This window comes from Prinia subflava, chromosome 1 (genome assembly GCF_021018805.1).
Source record: "Prinia subflava isolate CZ2003 ecotype Zambia chromosome 1, Cam_Psub_1.2, whole genome shotgun sequence".
NCBI classification, from domain to species: domain Eukaryota; kingdom Metazoa; phylum Chordata; class Aves; order Passeriformes; family Cisticolidae; genus Prinia; species Prinia subflava.
Window position 1 is genome coordinate 147,950,853 of NC_086247.1, and position 24,066 is coordinate 147,974,918.

The 24,066-nt window shown below is 44.8% G+C and overlaps 1 protein-coding gene across 3 annotated transcripts; it reads left to right on the plus strand.

The window, feature by feature from the left end:
* Nucleotides 1-289: 289 nt before the first annotated feature.
* On the plus strand, nt 290-22,366 carry WDR86 (WD repeat domain 86). 3 transcript variants are annotated; one of them, XM_063416336.1, is made up of 8 exons: nt 470-637; nt 1,034-1,327; nt 4,030-4,171; nt 5,622-5,861; nt 5,946-6,054; nt 14,732-14,867; nt 19,202-19,305; nt 21,197-22,366. In XM_063416336.1, the coding sequence occupies exons 2-8, from the start codon at nt 1,165-1,167 to the stop codon at nt 21,413-21,415; spliced, it is 1,113 nt and encodes a 370-aa protein (XP_063272406.1). In that variant the 5' UTR covers nt 470-637; nt 1,034-1,164; the 3' UTR covers nt 21,416-22,366. The 3 variants fall into 3 exon arrangements, with proteins under 3 accessions (XP_063272395.1, XP_063272406.1, XP_063272387.1); XM_063416325.1 differs by lacking the exon at nt 470-637 and adding an exon at nt 290-419 and having other exon boundaries at nt 5,622-6,054; XM_063416317.1 differs by having other exon boundaries at nt 5,622-6,054.
* Nucleotides 22,367-24,066: the final 1,700 nt, after the last annotated feature.

Sequence of the window (24,066 nt, forward strand, 5' to 3'; positions counted from 1 at the left end):
AGCCTCTGCGTCCCCCCCGGGAGGCACCGGAGAAGCCAGGGAGGAAATGCCGGTGTCCCCGGGCGTGCTGGGGGGCGAAGGTGCCGCAGGAAGCGCTGCTTCCCCCGGGACGAGCGCGGGGGTGCTGTGGGGCTGCTGTGGGGCTGCAGCGCGGCTGTTAACGAGACCCCAGCAGCGAGAGACCCTCCCGCCCCCGCGCTTCCCCGCCCCGCCGGGACACCGAACCGCGGCGGCGGCGGCTGCAGCCCCGGGGAGGCCGCTGCCCCGGGAAGGGGGAGCGCTGCGGGCAGAGGCCGTCCCGGGGGGTCAGGACGAGCCTCCGGAGCGGAGGACGAGCCGCGGAGCGGCAACACGGGGGAAGCTGGGCGGGCTGGGCGAGGCGGCCGCCACGGGGGAAGCGCTCGAACGTGGAGCGGGAGGTAATGGAGGCAGGGCCGGGGCGGGGGGTGAGGGCCCGCCCCGGGGTGGGCTGAGGGGGCACGGCGGGAGCCCTTCCCGCCTCCCCGCAGCACGGAGGCGGCGGTGGCCGGGGGGACCCTGTGCTCGGCCCGGCTCTGGCTCCGGTGCCCCGGCGGGAGGAGGTTCCCCTGCCTGGAGAGCGGGTGCGGACCGCTCCGTCGGAGCCGTGCCCGGGGCGGTGAGTGCCGAGCTGCCGGGGGGCCGTGCGGGAGGGATGGGGGCAGCCCGGGGCGTTGGGGCTGCCTGAGCCCGGGCTCCCCTCTCGGAGGTGTCGCCTCCTCGGCGTGCCCAAGGTCAGCCCTAAGACTGCTTAAAAAGCAGCAGCCTGGGCGAGGGCGCCAGGTAGCGGTACCGCCACCCGGGCTCAGTGCCCTCAAGGGGCTGGATGTGCCCCGATGCCCGTGGAGAGGCCACGGCGGGCAGCGTGTGCGCCCATCTACCGCGGGGCTTCGGATCCTGCGGGGGAACGGGCGCTCGGTGCCTTCGGCTCGCCCTTACTGCGGGAGCGATGCAGCCGCAGGGAGATGAAATGATTTAAGGCGCTCTCCCGTTCCCCCTTTGTGTCCCTGTGCAGGAGCCTGGACTGCCCTGCTGATGTCTCGGAGCTGAGGTAATGGCAGAAGTCGGTCTGTGGGGCACGGCCGGAGGTCCGGAGCACGGTCTGGGGGCTGCAGAGCGCCCGTGATCTGCGCCGGGGGAGCCGCGATGGGGAACGGCGGCTCGGCCGTGAAGGTCTGCACGGATCACCAGGGCGGCATCAACTGGCTGAGCCTGAGCCCCGACGGGCAGCGCCTGCTCACGGGCAGCGAGGACGGCACGGCGCGGCTCTGGAGCACCGCCGACAGCCAGTGCCACGGGCACTTCCAAGGTACGGCCGCTGCTTTCCGCCGGGCTTTGGGTCTGAAGCACGGCACAGGCCACACAGCGTGTTCTGGTCACTGTCTGCCCTGCCAGGCAGCGAAAATCGTGCTTGTTTTGGTGTTTATTACAACAACTTTAAGCAGGAGCTGTTTCAACCCAAACCAGGTTACCAGCACTACTGAATGCCCAGATCCTTTTATCTCAGGGCGTGCGAAGCTGTTTAACTTATGTCACTTTCTGGAAACCCTGTTTTACACTGTGAAAAAACCCCGACTTTTTGTTATTCTCTCTCTCTCTTTCTTTCTTTTTTTTTCTTTTTTTTGTCCTTTCAATCATCTCGTTTCCAGGTGGTTTTTATTTAGAACCTCTTGACCCAGAAGTCTGGAAAGGAAACTTGCCAAATAAGTTGCTTTAGTTTCCCCTCCTCATTTGATGCACAGAAATATTAATTGCTGGGCTTTTTCAATTTAGATTAATTTTACATCTTAAAAAACATTATTATCTTTAGACTTGCATGTCAGTAATTGAAAAGAAAAAAACCTGTAGACAGTGTGGTCATGCAAAAGTCTAGATATGGGCTAAAGATGTTTGTATTCTCACTCATGTTCTTTTCATACAGAAAAAAAAAATCTGTTAAATTTGGAATTTCTAATATTCTTTTCTTCCAAAGAAGAAATCAGATTGCTGGGATTTCCTTCTTGTTTGCTTGCTTGCTTGTTTTTCACTATGGAGTATTGTCTTTTTTCCCCCACATCCTGCCATGGTTCTAGCTTCTGGAAAACTCACTTCATTTGCTTTAGGCTTAGAAATCCTTTTAAACCACTAATTAACTTTTAACTAGAAAGAGAAAAGTATTGGATAGCATTCATTATTATGGAATCTGTCAGTACTGCCAGTGTTTGGGGTAAACTCTGAAGAAGGTTGGGCCGGGTGGTTTGTGAGCTGTCAGTCGAATCAGATAATTGTATGTATTTTATATTTATGCACACACACAGCTGTCGTGTCAATTTTAATTTTACAAGCTATAATTACTGATAAACCTGTATCTCTAATGCAGTTTCAAGCTCCACCACAGCACAACCAGCAGACTTGTGTGGTGGCTGCTTTTGGCCAGACCAGCACCAGACCTTGTCTGCCACTTGGGGTTTTTGGCACCCTGTGTGTGGGTCGGGTATTACTGATGGTTAAAATCTGCCTGGCAGGCTTTGGTGCACTAACCAAGATGCTGTGAGAAAAATCCCAGTGATTGAAACCTGACCCATTCGGGCTGCTTTGCAAAAATTTCACAAATATGGGAGAATGAGTGTAGTTTTGCTTATAGCCCTGGTGATCTGTTTAATTTTTGGCATCTGATGAGTTTGTTTTAGAGGAAACAAGCCATATGTTTGTAACGTGGATTCTGGTTTGCTTTTGAACTACAACAAGGCTTTTGAACTTCAGGAATTGTAGTGAAATCTGTTTGTTGCAGTCAGTGAAACAGTGTTTTACTGGGCATTTTGCTTTCCCTCAGTTTCTGTACCATCTCTTTATTTTATAACATTCTGTTTCTCTAATACCTTTGTCCATCTGTCTCTCTTTAACCACAATTGTCCTTCTTTGATTTTTTTTTCTTTTTTTTTCCTCAAAGAATAGTATTTAAGTCATAGTAGGGCCCACCAACTTCAGCCATAACTGTCACGCTTGTAATGGTGACTTAATTGGAAACAGTTCTGCTCCTGAAATTTCAGTCTTAATGTTAAAACAGAAGACGTGCAAGGTAATAGTAGTCCAATGATTAGGTAGGTGACAACAATTTCACACAAGAGATCTTGGATGAAGCTGGGACTTGATTCCTAAGGTGATTTTTACATGTGCTGCATTTAATGTTACAATAGAAAAATGACATATTTTGCTAAGCAGCAACAAAAGCTTGAGGTGGTAATATTGATTCCTCTTTTTTGGTATTGCCTTGTATGTCAGTATGACATTTTTAGAGCAGTGCTTGTGTCTGTTTTTATTGTAACTGTAGAATCCTTGTGTACTCTGAATCTCTGAATATTGTGTAAACAATTGTACTTTAATCCTTCCCTCCCCTCTCTCTCCCCTCCTTTCCTGCCTTTCTTTTCCTTAAAGGTATACTGATACTTAGAAAATTGTGGGGTTTAGTCATGGGGGGAAAGTATTGGCTGACTATTTACCTGGTATGTTTTTTTGCTTGCTTTTCATTCTGCCTGGACAATGAAACCAGATTTGCTGGTAAGTCTTAGGTCATTTTTTCAGAGTTCCATGCTTTGATTTATGACTGTTTTTGTCCTGACAATCAGTGGGCTGGGTTGAAATGCAGCCTTTTTTTCCCTGCTTTCAGAAGAAGGAAGGAAAAGCCTTTTTAAATTAAATTATTTTTTCACTGGTTTCAAACTTCATTAGTCTGAATTTTATTATCTTGATATTAGTCTATCTCATTGCATTTTTATAATACTGTTTGGTTTACCTGATTGGTGGAACTGTACTGTTTTACTCTTTCACTTAATCCTGATATCAGTGAAGTTTTGTGCCGTGACTTGAAATGGTTGTGTTCCACACAAATCTTTAAACATGAAAAGCACGGCGGTGCATTGAAAACTGGAGTTTTGGTGCCTTTATTTGTATTTTTCTTTTGGTTAAGATGAAGAGCTGGACTAGCCTGTCCTTTCTGCTTGCACAGTGGCTGATTTCCTTTGTTATTCCTAGGACATGAGAGTTACATCACCTTTTGCCACCTGGAGAACGAGGCTGCCTTCACGTGCAGCGCTGACCACACCATTCGGAAGTGGGACGTGGTGACCGGGCAGTGCTTGGCCATCTACCGAGGCCACACCTCAATTGTCAACAGGTGGGACCCTCCCCTCGTGTCCCTGTCATCTGTCATCACACACTTCATCATTTCACTGCAGAAAAGGGGCTGTGTAAACCTCTGAGTTCGTGTTCTGGGCTGCAATGATGAGTTTTTCTAGCAACGCTGCTGACACAGATAGGAGAGAAATGAAAGGCACACAGCAGGGGAATGGAATCCAGGGCTAGGGAATGAAATTCCAGAAGAAATTACCCAATTGATAACAGATGCTTCTGATAAATAGGTTTAAAAACATCCTGTCAAGCTTTTGTGTCAGCAAGAGGGATAAAGTCAGGGATTTTTCTGTAATTATTATTCCTGTTTGGGCAAATGAAGTTTAATAATAAACTTACTGTGTGTGGCTGATTGGTCTTTCCATTTAAAGTGCTTATTAATAGTTGGACTGGATTTAATTAATGGCAAATAGAGCAGTCAAAGATTGGTATTTTTTTAACATTTCTTTTCTGGTGGGCGTGTGGGCTTCTTAGTTCCTTTCTGAACTCAAAACACATATGATGTGTAGTGAGATTCTGTAAATAGCTAGGAAGGCTGGTTCTGTGTTTTGGCACAGGCCTGATTTTTGCTTGAATCAGCAAATGGGAAATGTGTTCCCCATTCATATGATTTTGTTGCCTGCTTGAAAGGTTCCAGAGGACCAAGCTCAGCTGACAAAGAAGGCAGGTTATGGAAGTTTCTTATCTCTGGTTTGGAAATATGAACTGTAGCATTTTTTCTGTTATTGTATGTTTGTGCAGCTACAACTGATTATTTGGAAGGCCCAGGAAGTTGAATTTCTGAGGTGTAATCTTTGTTTGCTCTTCAGTTATGTAATAAGTGGCGTGCTCTTTCTTTACCTATTTGAGATCCTGAGCTAAGTGAAATTGAGTGCATTTTTTTTCTTGCATTCTCCTTATTTGATGATGGAAAGATGGTTATCTTCCACACTGTCAGTTACAGTTCAGATTGCTGGAATGTTATTTTGTTGCTTTGTTGTTATTTTGATTCCAAGTAATTGTCACATTAAAATAATTAAAATTATTAAAATAATTTTCAATAAAAATATTAATGAATAATTACCAATAATTAGCTAATAAAAACCCCCCCAACAAATACAAACCAAACAACAAAACAAACTTCTTGGTATTATATATAACTTATGAAAGTTCATATTCCTTGCTGGAAGGAATTTTAGCCAACAAAATACACCAAATTACAATGCTATAATGTAAAAATATCTGCATCAATGTACCTGAATGAGGGATCTCAATTTTAAAAGTAGAAACAGGGAAGTGTTTGATTTTAAAAATGCCAAGGATGTTATGTTCATGCTGCTTTGGGGTACTTGGCACTGAAATTGTACTTTAGAGTACTTGGCACTGAAATAGTGACAAAAGATGGTTATGTAAAAAGAACAATACTGTTCATATACACAAATTTTATTTTTTTACAGAATCCTGGTTGCTAAAGACTATCTCTTCAGTGGCTCCTATGACAGGACAGCCCGCTGCTGGAGCGTGGACAAGGAGAAACAAATCCAGGAATTCCGGGGCCATAGGAACTGTGTCCTGACTCTGGCTCACTATTCCTCCAGGGATGTGCTGGAAGAAGAGGAGGAGGAAGAGGAGGAGGAGGAGAAGATGAGCAGGGACCTGCTGGTGACAGGGAGCACGGACTGCACTGTGAAGGTCTGGTGGGTGTCCAGCGGGCGCTGCTACCAGACCCTGCTGGGACACACTGGGGCCGTCTTATGCCTTATACTTGATGCACCAAACAGGGAGCTGTTCTCTGGCAGCACAGATTACACCATCAGGACCTGGAATATTGTCACTGGAGAGCAGCTGAAAGTCTTCAAAGAGCACCAAGGATCAGTAATTTGCCTAGAGGTAAGGGCAGACACCCTCAAGGGCCTTTGGGTGTCTGTATCTTAAGTCATGTGGGTCTCAGTTGTCTTTTCATTCATAAAGAAGCTCTCCTGACACGGGTTGTAAATGGTGAGCTTAAATATTCATATAATCAAATAATAGTGCTCTCTGCTCTTGAGAAAAACCCTCTTTCTCTCAAACTCTTAGTGATCTCCTCCCAGCTTCTAGTGGCTGCCCTGGTCTAACTTCTAGCTCAATATCTATTTAGACTCCACTATGTCACAGAACTCATGAGTAGGGGTGCTGAGAGCACCGTTCACCTGAGTGGGATTGTGTAGTCAGGCTCACCAGGCTGTGAAGAAAATAACCTGAGCAAGTAACACAGGGTCAGGTAATTTAAAAAGGGGAAGGGAAAAACACCCAGTAAACCAGCTAACTTGAAAAAACCCAACCCAAAACTCAATGCAAAACTGTGGGCAGAAGATAACAGGAAAGCATAAAGCTGAGAGAAATCCTACATTAAAGACCACACAGACAAGATGTGAGAAAAGAAAGGGAGAAACAGGTGGTGAAGACAAGAAAGCAGGCAAAGAAAATAAATAAGAAAAGCAGAGCATGGGGTAGAGAAAACAGGAAATGATGGAGGAGAAAGGGGAGAAAATGTAATGTGATCTGAAAAACTACACTCTTGTTTTTCTGTTTGCAGTATTTTTCTGTTGAATGCTGCCAGCTTTGTTAATATTGCAGGGGAGAGGAGGAGGTCAGGCAGATGAAGCAAGAGGGGAGCTATCACACAAGCACATATCCTGTATGCTCATTAGCCACCAGAAAATGCTGATAGTGGATTTAAAGAGAGTACATGATGGTCTGTCACTCAGTTTCAGCTCAGCATAAATGTTTATACATGGATGTGTCTGGCTGAAGTTAATGACAGTAGTTTTTCTCCCTGCTCTCCCTGTTTGTGTTTTTCCCTTACAGAGGCTACAGGTTGTGTCTCTAATAGCTGTTTAATAAAAGTTGCCTTTGTTTCTAAATAAGGTAGTACAGCTGACACTAGCAAACTAAAAACCTGGGAATACTGAAGGAATTCTGTTTTTCTTCACTTTTAGAAAGGGGAAAAAAACCCGAAAACAAACCACACAATATCATATTGCCCCAGAGTAATGTTTGTCTTGCTTGGGTAAATTCTCAGTGTTAAATCTTGTTTTTATGATATTGTGGTAATGTACTCTGAGGATGCTGAAGTAAATCTGTTGCTGTCCTTAGTGTCACACTATGTTTTGTTGTTTAATTGTAACCCTTCTCCAAGGCACAGATTGGCAACAACATAGCTTGCCTTAATTTAATTGGGTTCTTGCTAAAATTGCTACACAAAGCTGGCTTGACCCTCTCCCAGAAGCCTGGGAAATTCAATTATGCCCTTTGAATGCTCAGGAATGAGCAATGCCTGTGAGCACGCAGTTAAGCAATGGCTTTAAACAGAACTTCTTGTAGGGGAGAAGAAAAGCAAAACCAATACATCTATTTGGAAAACCTGAACAATTCAGAGTACACAAGACTACTGCTGCTGCCAAGACTGTGTTGGCAACAGTCCTGGGCAAATCTTCTTGAGTGACTGGTAGCCCCTCGCTTCTCTCATCACCAGTTAATGTTTGGGGCTGGGAGGGTGAAGTTGAGATACAAACAGCCCCCACAGAGAGCATTTAGTGTCCAGGCCTCTCAAACTTATCCCAGCTTAAGCAGTCAGTGCTGTTGAATAGCTTTAGGCTGTCGATCTTTCCTAATTCCTCCCTCTGCTTTTCTGGGTTCAGCATTATCCCTTCTGTTCCACTTGGCTGCCACTCAGCACAGCCCACATGGTATTTTCATTCTTTTAGAAAGGGGTCAATCACCACAATCCATACAAAGATGTTTCAACAGAAAGGAAACTTCCTCAGTAAAGGTGGGGTTTTTATTATTATTTTTGTTTTGTTCTCAGAAAGCTTTGGGGGCCTTTTTTGCCTCAGGCTTCCTATCAATGACTATTGATATCTGTGGCAGTGAGTTGGGATGGTATTTTTTAAACTCTGGGTCAGGAAGGATTGGGAGGTAGCTATGAGTTGCTCACAGTAGCCAGAAGTTTTAATTGTTGACAGTAATTAATTTTCTTTAGTGCAGCAGGGAGCTGCTAATTACACCAGATTTTCACTCTACTGTACTGGAGGAGCTGAGTTGGTACCAGCAATTGAAGGCAGTTACCTGTTCCCTGGGTGGTGCAATACTTGTGTGGGGAGAAAAAAAGGGAAAGAAAAATAAAGACTTCTTCTCATTTTATTTATTCAAATAAAAATCCCTAAGGGAGGGTGACCTTTCAAAAAGTTTGAGAAATGCTTAGTGTGATTTCTCATCCTGGACACAGATCAGGAAAAATTTGGATATTGAGACCATATTTTCCCCAACTTTAAAAAGCTGTTATTAACGGGAATGCCCTGGGATGTTCTAAACTGCTCAAATTAGGTCTGGCCTGTTCCAGTCATCTCCCATTACTTTCCAGTAAACACCAATAGTGTTATTGTAGGAGTGAATGGAAATTCCTGGAGCTTCTTGAAGGAGTTTTCTGGGTAGATAGCCATAAAGCACACCCATGTTTCCCACCCAGCTTCCTGCAGTGCTGGTATATGGAAAGCAGAGGGGTGGTGCCAAAGACACGTTCAGATTTTAACATTCCCCAGTTGCTCTAAGATCCTTTAAGGTGTTGTTGCTGTTAGTGTGAGTAGAGGAGCCTGGAAACAATTCTCATCTAGCATGGCAGAACAGAAAGCCTTGGTGAGCTTTGGGCTTTCCCTTGTCCCCTGTGCTTGGCTCTTCTGGACAGGGCAGTGATGAGGGTGAGCTGTTCATATTCCCCAGGCTCCTCCTGCTGTCTGGGAGTCAGCCTGGTGAAGGTGCCCAGCTGAACCCACTGTGCTCTGCAGCTTGAGATAATGCCACTTTTCTCCTCCTTCCACCATTTAAATTGGGCTGGGAGAGGTTCTGCTGGGAAACTTTCTGTCTGCTGTGGGAATTGTGTCCCTGCTAGGTGCTTTGGCAGCACTGATTACTTGACTTTCCCAGTCAGGCAAGGTAACTCGCAGTGGAGCAGCCAGAACTCTTCACTCTCCTCCTGCAGTGTGTTGATCTCTTGGCAGACAAAGTACAGCAGCTGTTTTGGGAGCTCCCTCGTCATATAAGAGCCAATAATGAGATTTTATAGGAAATGATGGGAAAAAGCAAGGGTGGGCTGAGTGTAATCACATAGCTCATGCTCATTCTTCCACTTAAAATTTCAGGCCTGGCTAAAGACCAATATTTACAATTAATAATCAAATATGCATTTTCATTAATGTACTGCCTGCAATAGACTGAATAACCCTGATTTAAATATTTACTTGTGTGTGTTTTTCTAAATGTCTTTCCTAAGTAGCTTTGCAAACTGTTCACAAGGATTGCTTTGTCCTTTGCTGATTGTTCTGCCTCCAAGTATTTATCAAAATTGTGCTGCCAAAAGCTGGCAGAGAGAAATGATCCAGCTTGGAATTTAGCTTGGATCCTACAGCAAGCATTCTTGTAAGAAAACTCCTTTTTGAAGAACATGAACATGAGTGGGCAAGGACTTGCTTCTGGTTTTCCTGCAAAAGTTCCTTTGTTTGGACCATTCCCTTCAGTTGCCTTTTAAAGCTGACTAGAAGAAAAGAATGCTTTGAACAAAGCCACTGCCTGAACTCTGTTTATGGGCTTAACTGTTGTGATCACGGGGACAGAAATGTTTTCTTGCCCCACTAGTTAAATTAAGTGCACATACTTTTTATAATTTGTGTTTGTTGCATCAGAGGATGAAGCTGTGAATGAGTGGAATGTGAAGGTTTACAACACCTGTAAGAACGAAACATGAGGCCATCACTTTGCACTGCAGTAAAAAAGTTGAAAAACATTCTCTTAACAGCTAGCCCGGAGAGCTCATTCTAGTTGGATTCTCAGGAAAAAAACCCAACAATTTCTTGCCCACAGGGAGTTTGTTAGCTCGTTAAAATGGATGTGGTTTGAATGGGATCCTGAAACTCTTAACTCGGCCCAAGGCTTGCATAGTTGTGACTTGAGATCGGTCCAGCTTGGTGATTTTTGACTTAGAAGTGGCTGTGAACAGAAGACCCAAATTCCAGCTTGTAGGAACACTGACCCCCATGAGAAGAATAAGCTGGTGATGGGGTGTGTGGTTGCTTGTGTGAACTCATCCTGAAGTTCGTGAGGGCCAGTCTGAGTGCAGTGACCCTTAGCAAAAGGACGTGTCCAAATCTCTTTGGAAAATCAATTGCCTCTCCTTGGCTCTCCAAAAATTGGTTCTCATAGCAAAGGTTAATTGGAAGGACAAAGTCCATTCCTATAAGGTTGAAATATCTGCTAAACAGCTCTTTTGCAGATATTTTTTGGCATTCTTACAGGTAGAAATTGTCTTAAGCTGCTGCATTTATGCAGTTCAGCCAAGCTTGTGAAGCAATAGGGTTGTGATTGTCTTGAGAGACCAACCCTGGATGTGATAATTTGTTCTTTATTAAAATTCTGGTGTGTTTGTGGGTTACAACTAAGTTTTTTTCTTATTAATGAGACCTGTAACTACTAAAGCATTTACAACTTGTCTTTTGCTACTGCTGTTACTCTGCAACTCACAAGCAGTTTGACTGAACTTTTTCAGGAATACTTACGTCTCCAATACTTTGGCTTGAGGATTAAGACAAATTTGCTCCATTCACATGTCAGTGTTCCATCTGGTTCAAAGCAAAACCTCTCAGAGCCAGAGAAAAATTAACAATGCAGAATTGCAAATATCAATGCAGTCAGTAATTTTTTTCTGCAGTCTGGCTGAGTCTTTAGAACTGAGCATCAAACTGCTGTAAGGTTTTTAATGTTTTTGAAGCTACCTGTGTTTGAAATGTCCACTCAGCCCATTGGTATCTGAGCTGCAAATATGTTCTGTGTCGTCCACTCTGCTACAGGTGTCCTTGCCTGGTTTTCTGTGGTCAGGAGCTTTGTTGGGCAGCTGGCCAAAATGAACCAAGTGCTCAAGAGCCAGCCAAGGAAAATAGAGCTTTAAAAACGTCACATTTTCTCTGGGCAGTCACAGATTGGAATATGTAACTGTGTCTGCTAAACATTTTGAAACCACAGAGTGTGGGGCCAGCTTGTAAGGTGCTTTTGCTGGGGAAACAGTGAGTGATGGTAATTATTATTTTAAATACAGATTAAATGCAGATATCTGAAGTGTTGCAGCTTAGGCTGGAGTTGTAAGCTAGACCTATCTTTAGTCAAGTGAAGGAGTGATCTCACCTAAACTGTTCTGGCCACAGCTGAGAAGGCTGTCCTTGTTGGGTAGGAGAAATAGCGAGTTTTAAGGCATCATCTGTTTCAGACGTGCCTCAGGATGAGAGGAATTATGCCCTAGACCACAGTGACTGTAAGGGGCTGTCCTTAGCTGTGGAGGTGTGAACCAATTTAGATGAGATTATGCCTATCATAAAGGCAGGTCTGATTTGCAACTTCAGTCTGAGCTGAGAGCTCTTGAAGGTTTTCTTCACTAACAGCCGTTTCAAGCTGTTTTATAAAAACACCATGGGAATGAGGGGCTGTGTGACACTCAGAGCCTGCCCTGGGTTTTGCTGTTGGCTCTGCTGCAGGCTCAGTCTGTGGAATCTGGTGGATTGTTTAACCTGTTACTATTTCCTTTTATGTGCAAGACTGAGAATCCTGTGCTACTGTGCTCACCTGCTTAAACTGGTGAGGGGAAGGAAGGTGCAAGGAAGTGTTTCATGGGGCAGCACAGAGGCTTTGAATTTAATTGAGGTGGTTGGTGTGTGAACCACCTCACCAGATCTCAGACATTGGAAAGCCAACCCTATCCAGGGCTGCAGCAAAACCAGTGCAGGCAGCACGTCAAGGGAAGTGGTTCTTCTTCTCTGTTCTTGCCTTGTGAGACCCCTCCTGCATTGCTGCATCCAGCTTTAGAGTCTTCAGCACAGGAAAGACATGGGTTTGTTGGAGCATGTCCAGAAGGTTGTGAAGCTGATGAGGAAGGATGGAGCACCTCTGCTGTGGAGACAAGCACAGAGAGTTGGGATTGTTCAGCCTGGAGAAGAGAAGGCTCTGGGGAGGCCTCAGAGCCCCTTCCAGTGCCTAAGAGGCCTCCAAGAGAGCTGGAGAGGGACTTTGGACAAGGGCATGGAATGATGGGACAAGGGGAAATGGCTTTAAAGTAAAAGAGGGTAGATTTAGATTAGGAAGAAATTCTTTCCTCTGGGGGTGCTGAGGCACTGGAACAGGTTGCCCAGAGAAGCTGTGACTGCCACATTCCTGGAAGTGTTCAAGGCCAGGTTGGAAGGGGCTTGGAGCAACCTGGGACAGTGGAAGGTGTCCCTGCCCATGGTGGGGGTTTTTAACTGGATGATCTTTAAGGTCCCTTCCAACCCAAACCATTCAATGATTCTAAGCCTCTTAAGATCCTGATACTATAAATTACCTCAGTAAGTCTACATAACTTGAAACACTTTTGTATCTAAGAAATTATCAAATCTAGGCAAGCTGCAGCCCTCCTGTTCATTGATACACTCACTTAAATGTAGAAATGAAGTGGTATAACCTAATGTATCATTAATGCAGAGTGCCATTTACCTGTGGGAGGCTATGATTTAGTGTTTTTCCTTGCTCAGTGGGTGGGTTGATGCTGCTAGCAAGATGTCAAAAAAAAAAAAAAAATGCAACAACTCGGCCACGAACCACGCAGCAGGATCGGAACTCAAAGCTTCCTCTTCCATTTAGCAGGTGCACATGACAATGCTCTTCATGCCTGCTCAGGGAGAGACTGAAATTTAAAAGTCCTTCCTCAGGCTAACTTGTGGGTTTTGGTTTTGTTAGTGCTGCTGGCCATTCGTTCTCTCTCCTCTTGGAGATGTAACATTAATGCTGTTGCTGAAACAGCTTAAAAGTAATAGGAAGTGACATTTCAAAGTACTGCTGGCTTTTTACAGTGGTTTGTGCTTTACAAGCTCCTGGCATTCAGCTATGAAATCTCTCCCATAGGCCAGGTTCTGCTGGGAGGAAGTGTGGCATGTCCTGCTCCCGCTGAGCTGGTGGGAGCTGTGGTCAGGGAGCCTCTTGGTCTGCCTGCACACATTTCTTGTGCGGGTTATCACAGTCCCATCACTGTAGCTCCTTTGTATCTTAAAATACCCTTTGTTTCATGTTGTAATACAGCACAATGTGGTTGTGTACAAAGCTCACTTCTGATGCCTTTTGGGAATGGGGTTATTCCTTTTTGGATTGGGAGTGGAGATGGAGGAGCGTGAAAAACATTCCAACCTTACAGAAACAGAGTGTGCAAAGTGGGGACCAAATCTAAGGTGGCAAGAAAATCAACCCTTAAAAGTGCTCTGTGAGCAAGACCCCAAGTTGATTTCTCATTTGCTGGTTTTCTGGAGATACTGGAGAAGCATCAGTGGTCTGTGCACTGCTGTTTATTCAAACCTTCTGACACGTGTGTCTGGTGGGCAAACAGGGTTCCATTCATTACTCCTAGGGCAAATTCCACTTCTTGGGGAGAGTCAGGGTTCTCCCTCCTGAGTCTCTATTTCTCTGATACAGAGGTTCCTGCAAGTCCATAAAACTTACCTCGAGCCACAGCTAGGTGTTGGAGTGACTGGCTGCTTTCAGCAGGAGTTGGGCTCTACATAACAATGGCTGTGAAAACCTTGATGTCTTTACACAGACAGAGAATGCCAGATTTTTCCATGCACTATGGAATTTTTCTATGCAGTATGGAATTTTTCTATGCACTATGGAATTTTTCCTTGCTGAGCTTCCAGGCTTTGTGTAGTTTGTTTACTTTGAACTGGTTGGTGTTGTAGTCTTGCACAGGTCAGTTATTTTCTCTCTGTCTCTGTTCCCCAGCTGCAATCCTTCCTTTCACCATTCTCTGTCCTCTCGATGTGGAACAAACCCCATCCTCCCCACCAGTGAGTTCTCACAGTGTGCAGGATGACTGGTGCAATAAAGGGTAACACACAGCAGAAGACAATCTGCTTGAAGATGTTTAAATAACTGTGTCAGGATAGTTACTTATTTAATCATTCAATAACAGTCTAAAAAGACTTGTGGAAATGCAGATACAGAACAATTTCAAGGAAGAGTTACTGTTTGTGAAGACTGACCTTGTGCAGAGTGATCATACTAAACATAAACCCCGGTTTATGGTGTGTAGGATTTTAATTTTAATTTACCTTTTTTTTAAAAAAATGCTACTAGTTTTTTTTTTTTGTAATTAAAACATAACAATCTGGTAAGAGTTCTCGTCAAATTATGCTGTGCAGAAACAACACTGCTGGGAGGGTTTAGTAATGTAACTGATTACAATGCAGGGTTAGCATTGTTAAGCTCCCTGGAATCCTGCCTGCTGGCACAAGCAGATGGGCTAAGATTTTTATGTTCTGGAAGCTGGGGGCTGTTTTTAAAACCCAGAAGTTAATGGGAGATGCGACTATGAGGAACTCAGGGTTGGTTTGCTCACCACTCCTCTGTTTCAAGGCATGGCTTGTTGCTCTCTCAGTTGGAAAATGTGACTTAGGATGGGTCCCTTCAGTTCTTTCACCAAGGGGCCTTTAGGGGCCGTTGCTGATGTGTTTTTCTGTCCCCTCAGCTGGTGAATCGTCACCTGTACTCGGGGAGTGCGGACAGGACAGTGAAGTGCTGGTTTGTGGACACTGGGGAGCGGATCCAGACCTACAAGGCTCACAAGCACAGCGTTAGCACTTTGAAATACCACGCTGGCATCTGTAAGTTGCCTTTCCTATGTTCTTCAGCCCCCTCCAGTCTCCTTTTCAATGTTTATCTTTGATTAAAGGATATTAATGGAGAATAATTTTGAACACTTGTGAAGTTGTCACTTTTTTTCAACTCCAGCATGTTTATGTTCCAAACTGCTGCACCACTCCATGTGGGAAGCTTAGGCCTTCCCTCCATTTTCCACCTTCCTCTTCTTACAAATGAAGAGGCAGTTGTTTTGTTTCTGTTGCCAAGGGAAGTGGTTTAAATCCTGAGCTCTCTGGGGGTTGTTTGTGTAGCTGTGGTTTAACCTTACTCGTCTGGTGTCTGTCACCTGCTTCTGCTGCATGCTGGGGACAGCAATTGCTGCTGCAGGACACATAGCCCTGTGCCTCTCTCTGCTGCCTTGCAGGCTCTGTGTAACACCCTGTCCTAAGCTAGAATCACACCTCAGATGCTCACTGCTCCTTTCTAACTGTTAGGCTTCCTTCTCAGGCTCTGACCACCTCCTAGACTCATTTTCCACACGTTCTTTTCCTGTTATCTATCATCATTCACAGATTTGTTCCCCAAATCACTTTCCTCCAGTAGCCAAGCAGTGCTTGCCTTACTAATGCTCAGGACTCAGCTCTCCCACGTTCAGTCCTCCTGTTTACAGTGGGTTTTGTACATCAGTGCCCATTGCTGACATTACAGGATATTCTGACCATCAAACCTCCCTCAATAAATCCCTCTCTGTGCTGGCTTTCCTTCTGCATGTCTAAGTTTGGGTTGCCAGACAGCACCTCTGTTTTTATCAGTGAACCTCTCTCTGTCATCTTGGTCTTATCCTGTGGTGTTTGACTTGATGTACCTTCACTTGCTTCCCAAAAAACAACTTCTTTCCTTCTCTCCTCTCCTGAAGGAGGTGGCCATGGCTGTCTTAAGCTAACCTAGACGTTCACAGCGCTTTCCTGATTTTGATTTCTGCACTTCAGCTTTGAAGTGAACACACATCACACTAAATGGGTGGTTGCTATCTGGGCCTTGATCTCTCATTTGGCAGCTCCTCAGTGTGGTGGTGATAAATGGCTGACAGATGCAAGATGGTGCACGTTAGCAGAGTTGTACCTGCACACTTTAGTGGCAGTTGTCTGGCACTGTGCTTGCCTGACTACATTTATAACCCAGGAACTGAACTGATTTCTTAATTATGTTTGGAAACTCAGCATGTAACCAAGCCCAGAGGTAGAATTTTAGTCAGGAAACCTTGTTTTGGTCTTCCTTTCAACATGAGTCCCACATCACTGCTTTTCTCCAGTAAAATGTTTATTTATAATTTATGGTTATTTCAGCTCTCCTCACCTCCATGGCAGAATTACTCCATTCTGCCCTACCTGCAGGTTGTAATTTCTGCTGATTTCAGCTTTCACCATTTGCTAGAAGGCTGAAATGGAAGGGGAAAGGGTCTGAACCTACACTGCACCTTCAAGTTATTATTGCTCCAAGATGCAGTCAGGGAGAGCAAGGGAAACGAACCAGAAATTGGAATCTGGGATGATCACTGGCAGACAAAGTACTGATGATTTTGCTTGGGTGTTTTCCCCCTTTGATTATAAAGACACAAACCAAAACACTGATTTTGTCAAGGCTAGCCAAAGCTAAGTTGATGTTTGCCTGATCCTGTGATGAGCATTCATGTCTGGGTGGGAGACAGAGATTGTCTCCCTCATTAATGAGACCTCCAGAGCTGCATTTTTTCAGTGTTGATACTGCTGTTCATGCAACCTCTAGAGACTTGACCAAACTGCAAAGAAACAAAAGTTTTAGCTCAAACAAAAGTTTCATTGTGTGATGCCACCCTCACCAGCTCTGCAGCTTTCTCTCTCTTCCCCCTCATTCTTCTACCCTGCCATACACATACATTATTCTTCCACCACTCTTTTTTTGAATTAAAATGCAGACAATATTGCTGCATTTAGTCAGACCTGTGAAGAACATCTTGATAGTGTGATAGAACAGTTCACAGAGTTATTTAAGACCTTGTTTTAAATCAAATGCAAAAATACTAAAAGTGTCAAACAGGGAGTATCAAATTGTTCCACTTGAAGGGTAGAAAAAAAGTTCTGGAAAAATATTAAGAACTTGTTTGAATGCATTGTATGCACTTTAATCAATGAAAGAGGAAATTTCCCCTTAAGAATTAACTTATATACTATGATTGCTTGCATTATTGTGGTGCATTCATCATTTATTTCCACAATATCTAATAATTTTGTTAGAATTAGAATTATAAAGACATGTTAACTGGATACCAGTTTTGGAACTAGTAGCTTAAATTTAGTGTAGCTTAAAATTCTATTTGTTCACCTGGGACAGATCAGAACTGTCTCTCAAAAATGTGGAGAAAATTATTTAAATTATGTTTGTTATGGTTTATGTCACATTTGAACCAGTGCAAGAACATGAAAAATCATCTCTGCCAAAACGTGGTAATCTTCTGTTAGATCTTAATTCTGCTGCTTTCTCCCTGATCAGTGCACAAAGGCTCATTGCCCCAAAGTGTTTGTGGCCTAAATAAGAAAACAGAGTGAAGAAAGAGAGGAAAAATACATGTATGTTTCCAAAATCACTTTATAGTACACAGGGAGTCCAAAAGATGTGAAAACTAAGCATTAAATCATCAGAATGTGTTTCCAGTGCCTTTCCTCAGTCTGCTTGTGTAATTAATAGCACAGGGAATATTACAGCTGGTTCTCAATCTAATTTATTTAATGATATGTTGATTATTTTTCTCTTAAAGTATGTGCACAGCCGTTTAAAATTTAATGTGGTTTATATTTTTTCATGTTGCAAAAGCTCCAGGGGAATGTTTCAAAACTGTTCTTCCAAGAGTCTGTGAAAATTAGGTAAAAAATGAAAATAAATTTTATTTTGTTGTTGTTTATTTCACAGGTGGTATATATAAGTATATATTTAAATGCTAAATCTGGATTAGATCAACAGCTCTTATTTGAAATTCAGAGGTAGGGAGAGACTTTCTAAATCCAGAGTAACAGTTCAAAAGACATAAAGGATGTCTGTCAAAAGGGAAGTTCTGATAGCAACAGCTGAAGTAAACAGCTGCATAGTGAAAACAGCTCTTTATTGGTTCCTACTCTGCATGTCTGTAACAGAATTAAGTGATTTCCACTCACTGGGAAAAAATCAGTGCCTGTTCCCTGCTTTACTTTGTTGCTGCTGTTTTTATTTTGCAGAGTGGGACACGATGCTTTTTCAGGACCCTGCTGGAAATTGAATTATAGTGGCCCATGTAAAGTGACATTGATTTTCCACACCCAGATATTTCTTGGAGCTGTACCCAGGAGGTGCCCAGCTCGCTGCTGTTTCATTTGAATTTAAAAAGCTCGTGGCAGTACATAGTCTGTTCTCTCATCTGTTGTTGTAGTCCTGAATTTACAACCATGATAATTTCTTCACCTCTCTTTAGAGATTCAGTTCCTGACTTCTCCCAAAAGATAAGGAATCTTCTGGCTTCAGGCACTCCAGTTTTTCTTTCCATGCTAGTGACTTTTACAAAGACATGAAATGCAGGGAGCAGTGAATATATTGCTTTTTGCAGCTCTGAAATATTTATCTCTGGATAAACTTGAGGAGTCTGAGTTAACTGAAGGAAAGTGTTTATCAGGAGAGTTTGTAACTTTTAAAGCACAAAAATGGGCTCCTTTTTGGGCATATTGCTAAGTGCAAAATCTAAATAGTAATCCTGCCTTACAGTTTCTGGATGCAGCAGTCTGAGGCTCTGATGTGAAGATCCTGAAGTGTTGAGAAATTGTTCTTTGAACATGTAAGGTACTCTAAGAAAACCTGATGAATAGCCAAAATTCCTGGTCATGCTCAATTTAGTTACCCCAGCCCTGCCTCTCTTGCAGCAGCAGAGGTGATGGAAACACTGCAGTACTGAATAGAAAGCTGTAAATAACTCTGGTAAAACAAATGAAAGGTTTAGTGGAAATCCTTAAAACCAGACTTGAGATAAATTGCCTGCTTAGAATTATTGAGGCACTTCTAGGCTGGGAAATAGCTGTGGAAGAGAAGAGCAGAAATAGATACTTGAAGCATGTGTAGAGTGAAATTCTGGTGTGTGTAGGAACTTCAGGTTTAAATCAGTTCAGTGTTTCAAAAACTGTAACAAAACAAGCATGCTGGGGTCAGCAAAATGAAAATGGTCTGGTTTGTCTGAGGAGAGAATCAAAATGATACATCATGCCCCTCTGGGAGCTGGTTTTAGGTGCATTTTTGAATTTGTATGAAGTGTCCTCACGTGGCTGCTCACATCTGGCTGTGCTGTGTGGTTGTGTGTCAGTGTTCACAGGAAGTGGTGATGCCTGTGCAAGAGCTTTCAATTCCAGGAGCGGGGTCCTGCAGAAGATCTTCCGAGGACACAAGTTCATCATCAACTGTATCCAGGTCAGCAAGGGGTTTCGTGGGGGGGTTTCTTTCTTTTGATTGCTCCCTCCGTTGTTTTGTGGGTGTGGCTGACTGCTCTGTGCGTCTTGGATTGGATGTTGTTCCAGCATAAGACTTGAATATTCTGTATGTAATTTTAGAAAAGCATGGTAATAATATTAATAAGTGAATAATAATAAGGATAAGTGAAACGATGGAATGAGTCCCCAGGGACAGCCCTGTGTCTGGGATTGGGTTTTTTTCAGGTCAGGTTGGTAAGCAGCCACAAGAACTGAGACAGATGAACTGATGCTGTGTGGGGCACAGAATGGACTCCAGCCTCATGAGACCCTTCCCATTACAAGACACTAATGAGAAGTGTTTCAGTGCTCTAAGGGGAAAAGAGGTTCCTGCCTTATGCAGGCAGAATAATGATAGCATCATCCCCCAAACCACCCTGGGACATGGCATCCCTAAAGAGTCTGCAGCAGCTCAGTTGTGATATCTGACCCACATCCTGCCACTGGCTTAAAACTGAGAGTTAACGTTGTTTGCGCATTGTCGAGGCTCAAGTGAGACTGGCATTTAGTAGTTAAAACAGGAGGAATTAGTAATCCTTGGTGGCCGTGCAAAGACCATGGAATCAAAGAGGGGTTTGCATTGGAAGGGACCTCATTCCAACCCCCCTGCCATGGGCAGGGACACCTTCCACTAGGCCAGATTGCTCAGTGCCCCTTCCAATCTGGCCTTGAACACTTCCATGGATGGGGCAGCCATTCCCAGGATCTGCATCTCCCTGCATTGGGATCTCAGAGTAAGCTTGTGCAGGATGAAGATTTTCATTAACAATGTGAGACGTTGGTAATTCTGACAGGCTAACAGTCCAAAGAAAAAGAGAGGAGATAAAATTCCTTTTGCGGCTGATCCCAAGCACATAAAGTTGTAAATACAGTTTTTTCTTGTATATTCTTCTGAATTAGCAAGTGGCTGGATGATCTTAAACTGCAAACTCCTGGCGCTGGGCAGTTGTGGGGCAGGCAGGCACCTGGATGTGTTTGAGGAGTTCCTGATAAAATCACCCTGGGTAGCCCCGAGTATTGACCAGACCAAAGCTTGGCTTTGTATTCTTCTTTGTAACTTAATTTCCAACTGTACTGGGGCAAAAAAAAAAAATCAGGAAGAGAGAGGACTGCAGAGTGGCAACCTTAAGAAGATCTTAAGTATAATAACGAGGGCTGGATGAGGGGTGTGTGGTGCTTGTGTGGTACTTCCTGGAAGCCAGGGAGATGCTGTCACAGCACAGACAGGCACCCATGACTGATACAGGAAAAGGGAGATCACCAGGACTGGTGTCTGGTTTCCAAGGACAATTGGAAACATTACCAATAGCAGAAATGGTTCATAAAGGAAATGGAACCAGTGAATCCGGGTGAAATTACTGCAGGTTTTGAAGAACAATGGAATTTGAAGGAGGAATCGTACCACTAACTTAGTGCAAAGGAAGAAGGGAAGTGAGAAAGGAAGCATTCCTGAACCCCCCACTGCCCATTGATGATGATTTTGGTGCCCCCTTAAGCTCCACATCCAAACCAGCAGTCTGAAAACAGTGCAGAAACTCCCAGCCACAGCCTGCTCCAACACAGAGTTTAGTTCTCCATTGCTTTTCTAGAGAGCCTGGGTTATAAATAACTCTTGCTGTTTATGGCCCTGTGAAGTGGCTGAGAAATGAGTCCTGCCTTGGTAATGTCTCATCCCACTTCAGCAGCTTTTGTGATAATTTATACTGGCTCTTGCAAGGAGCTCAGGCCTTAAGTGTTGGGATCAAGCTGTGTTTGCTCTGATTTTTTGCCAGTTTAATTGTGCTGATTCTGAGCAGTAAGGCTCAGTATTAAGCATGACCCTGTTGTTCCAGATCCACAACGAGCTGCTCTACACAGCTTCCCACGATGGCACGCTGCGGATTTGGGACATCCGGGGGATATGCAAGAGAAACAAGCGGCGCTTGAAGAAGGAGAGGTCTGTGCAGGGCAGGAGCTCCCAGAAGGGGAGTCTGTCCCGGCTCTTCAACAATAAAGTTGGCTGTATGGTACAGCAGGAGAACAGGGAACACGAGGCTGTTGAACTGATGTGACTGTCCAGAGCAGCCTGCATGTCAGTGACCAAAGCTGAACCTTTTATTTTCTGCACCACTGTGTCCATGTAAACCAGAGCTTGGAAAGAGATGGGAAGCTGCTTTCCCTGAAAGCTCCCTTTCCTCTGTGTGAGGAGCCAGGATTGTCTGTGGCTGCCAGATGGACTCGGGTCAGATGCTGTGGCTGTGGTGACTCAGCTGAGCAGCTCTGGGGTCGGGAGGGAGGCAGTGCGGTTCAGGTGAGGCACCACTGTGTGTGTGCAAGCAGGAACCTTTCTTAGATTCCTGGCACACAGATGTTTCACCTCTGGCTGCCCAGTGTCCAATTAGATGTTTCCCATCCCTGCTGCCCGTTCCATGGCCCCTGTTCAGCCCAGGGTGGCAGTGGGAGGTGTCCTGCAGTGAAAGGTGGCCTTGAATTCCATCTTCACTGCCAACCTTTGGGTCAGCCCTTGGCTGACAAGGCCAACGCAGGAGGGTTTGGCTCTGCAGCAGGAGTTTAAAGCAGACATCTGCACATCTCTCTTGGAAGCTGGGAGCAGTAGGACAGAAATTATTTAATTCATTTTTTGAACAAAACAAGAGCCACAGAGCAAGCTAAACCTCAGCTCGTTTGTGCCAAGGTCTGCTGTTTGCTGACCTTGTGCTATCTTTCCTCTTCCCAAAGCTGGGTCTTGATAGGTTGCCAGTAGCATTGGATAAGCAGTCAAACTCAAGAGTTTTCCCAGTCTTTTTCCAGGTTCATCCTTCTCTGATAACCACTGAGCCATGAATTAACGAGGGTTCTTATATTTTTCTATTTGCAGATATAGCTCTTTGTAGAACCAGTACAAAAATATCTAACCACATGTTTTTATTTTTATGGCTTTATTTATTCTGTACTACAGCAAGATAAAAATGCTGTAATCCTTTTTTAGAATGGATTAATAAACATGTGGCATCTCCAGACAACTGACTGTCTAGTTTTTATTTTTATGGGGCAGAGGGTGTGGCCTGGCAGCAGAAGCACAGCAGTGAAGAACGGATGGAATAGGGGGAAAACCCCCACAAACACTTTTGGAAATATTTCTTGCCTTTCTCTCAATGCTGGGGGTGGAGTTGGGTGTGCGTGGAGCTGTCCTGCCTCCCACCAGGTACCAAAGTGCCAAAGCTCAGTTCCCCTATCAGGGGAGGGAGGCAGACACAAAAGCACAGACTTAAGGGAAGGGAGGGATGACAAAGAGCTACAAGCCCTGACTCAGCACTGCCAAAGCCTCCTGTTCTGACACCTTAACACTGTGTCAGTGGCTCAGGCCCATCACAGACCCTGCTCTCCTCTCCTGCTGAGCAGCTTTGGTAGTTCTTACCTGGCAGGTTTTCACACCTAGTAAGAAACAGCATTTAAATTATGTGAAATCCCTACCAAGAGACTAATGTGGGAGGTCATCTGCATTGTGCACTTCGTTCCACTGTGACCCTCTCAGGGTGGTCATTGCAGCTCAGTGACACAAGTCTGAGCTGGTGCTGGCTTGTCCTGCAGCTGACTCTTTGTATTTTTCTCCTGAGGACAACACTATGCAGGAGGCCTTTAGGAGCTGGACAGAGTTCCCCAGACCCCCTGGGCTCTATTTTGTGTTTGAAACTTCACACACACTATGTGAGACACAAGAGCCTATCTGGCCACACAGCAGCTGCACATGCAGGCAGCAGAGAAAGATCTCAAAAAGTGGAATTAATGAGTCATTAGCACTTCTGCCTGTTGCTAAACATATCACAGCGCCTCCAAATGCACGGTCAAAATTAACTTACAGCTTCCAGCCAATGCCTCCTGCTCCACTGATCACTTACAACTGCGCTGGCAGAGTTACATCACTGATGAATGGCTGCTCTGACAAGCACTGCATGTTATGATGCTAATTTTAAATTCCCCAAGGACAAACCTTCTCTTCTGAAGTTGTTGCTGCCGGTTTGCTGCGCAAGCCACTTCAAAAAGGAGAACTGCTGCCTGTGCACTCAATGCTGCCTTCAGTGCATGCCCAGGGGCTGGCAGCCAACGCCAGGATGCCAGGAGGCTTGGCAAGGGAGGAGTAAATTCGTGTTTCCACCTCCTTCTTGTTAAAACTACATCCATGAATTGCATAGTTTCAGTTCTGAATTCTTTCCTCTGTTCTGTTTTTGCTCTGCATTTTGTTCAGGAGCTCCTCAGTGCTGGCCTGTAAAGAAACAGGATCCAACTGGGGCTGGATTTCCCTCAGAAGCTCATATTGTTGGCTTTGGAAATCCTTCAGCTTTCAGGGTAGAGATACAAAGCCATTCAATTTTTACAGCACTTGCCTTGATAGCGAAGAACGAAATACAAATAATTCCTTAACAGTATAATCACTGCCTGCTTTTTGCTGTGTTTGGCCGAGGGATAGCCTCAAACCCAGGGCTGTGCTGCAGCCCGTTCGGTGCCCGCGCTGGAGCCGAGCAGTCCCTGCGCGGGCACGGCGCTGCTCCCGCAGTTCACGCCCTCATTTCCCGCCGAGCAGACACCGGCACCGCACGGAGCGTGCACGTTCCGGGAGCGCGGCCGCTTCCCGGCTCCAGACGGGGCCTGGGCTCCCTCTGCCGAGAGCGTGGAGTCATGGAAAACCATAACCCGCATCCCAGCAAAGCCGCCAGGCAGAGCG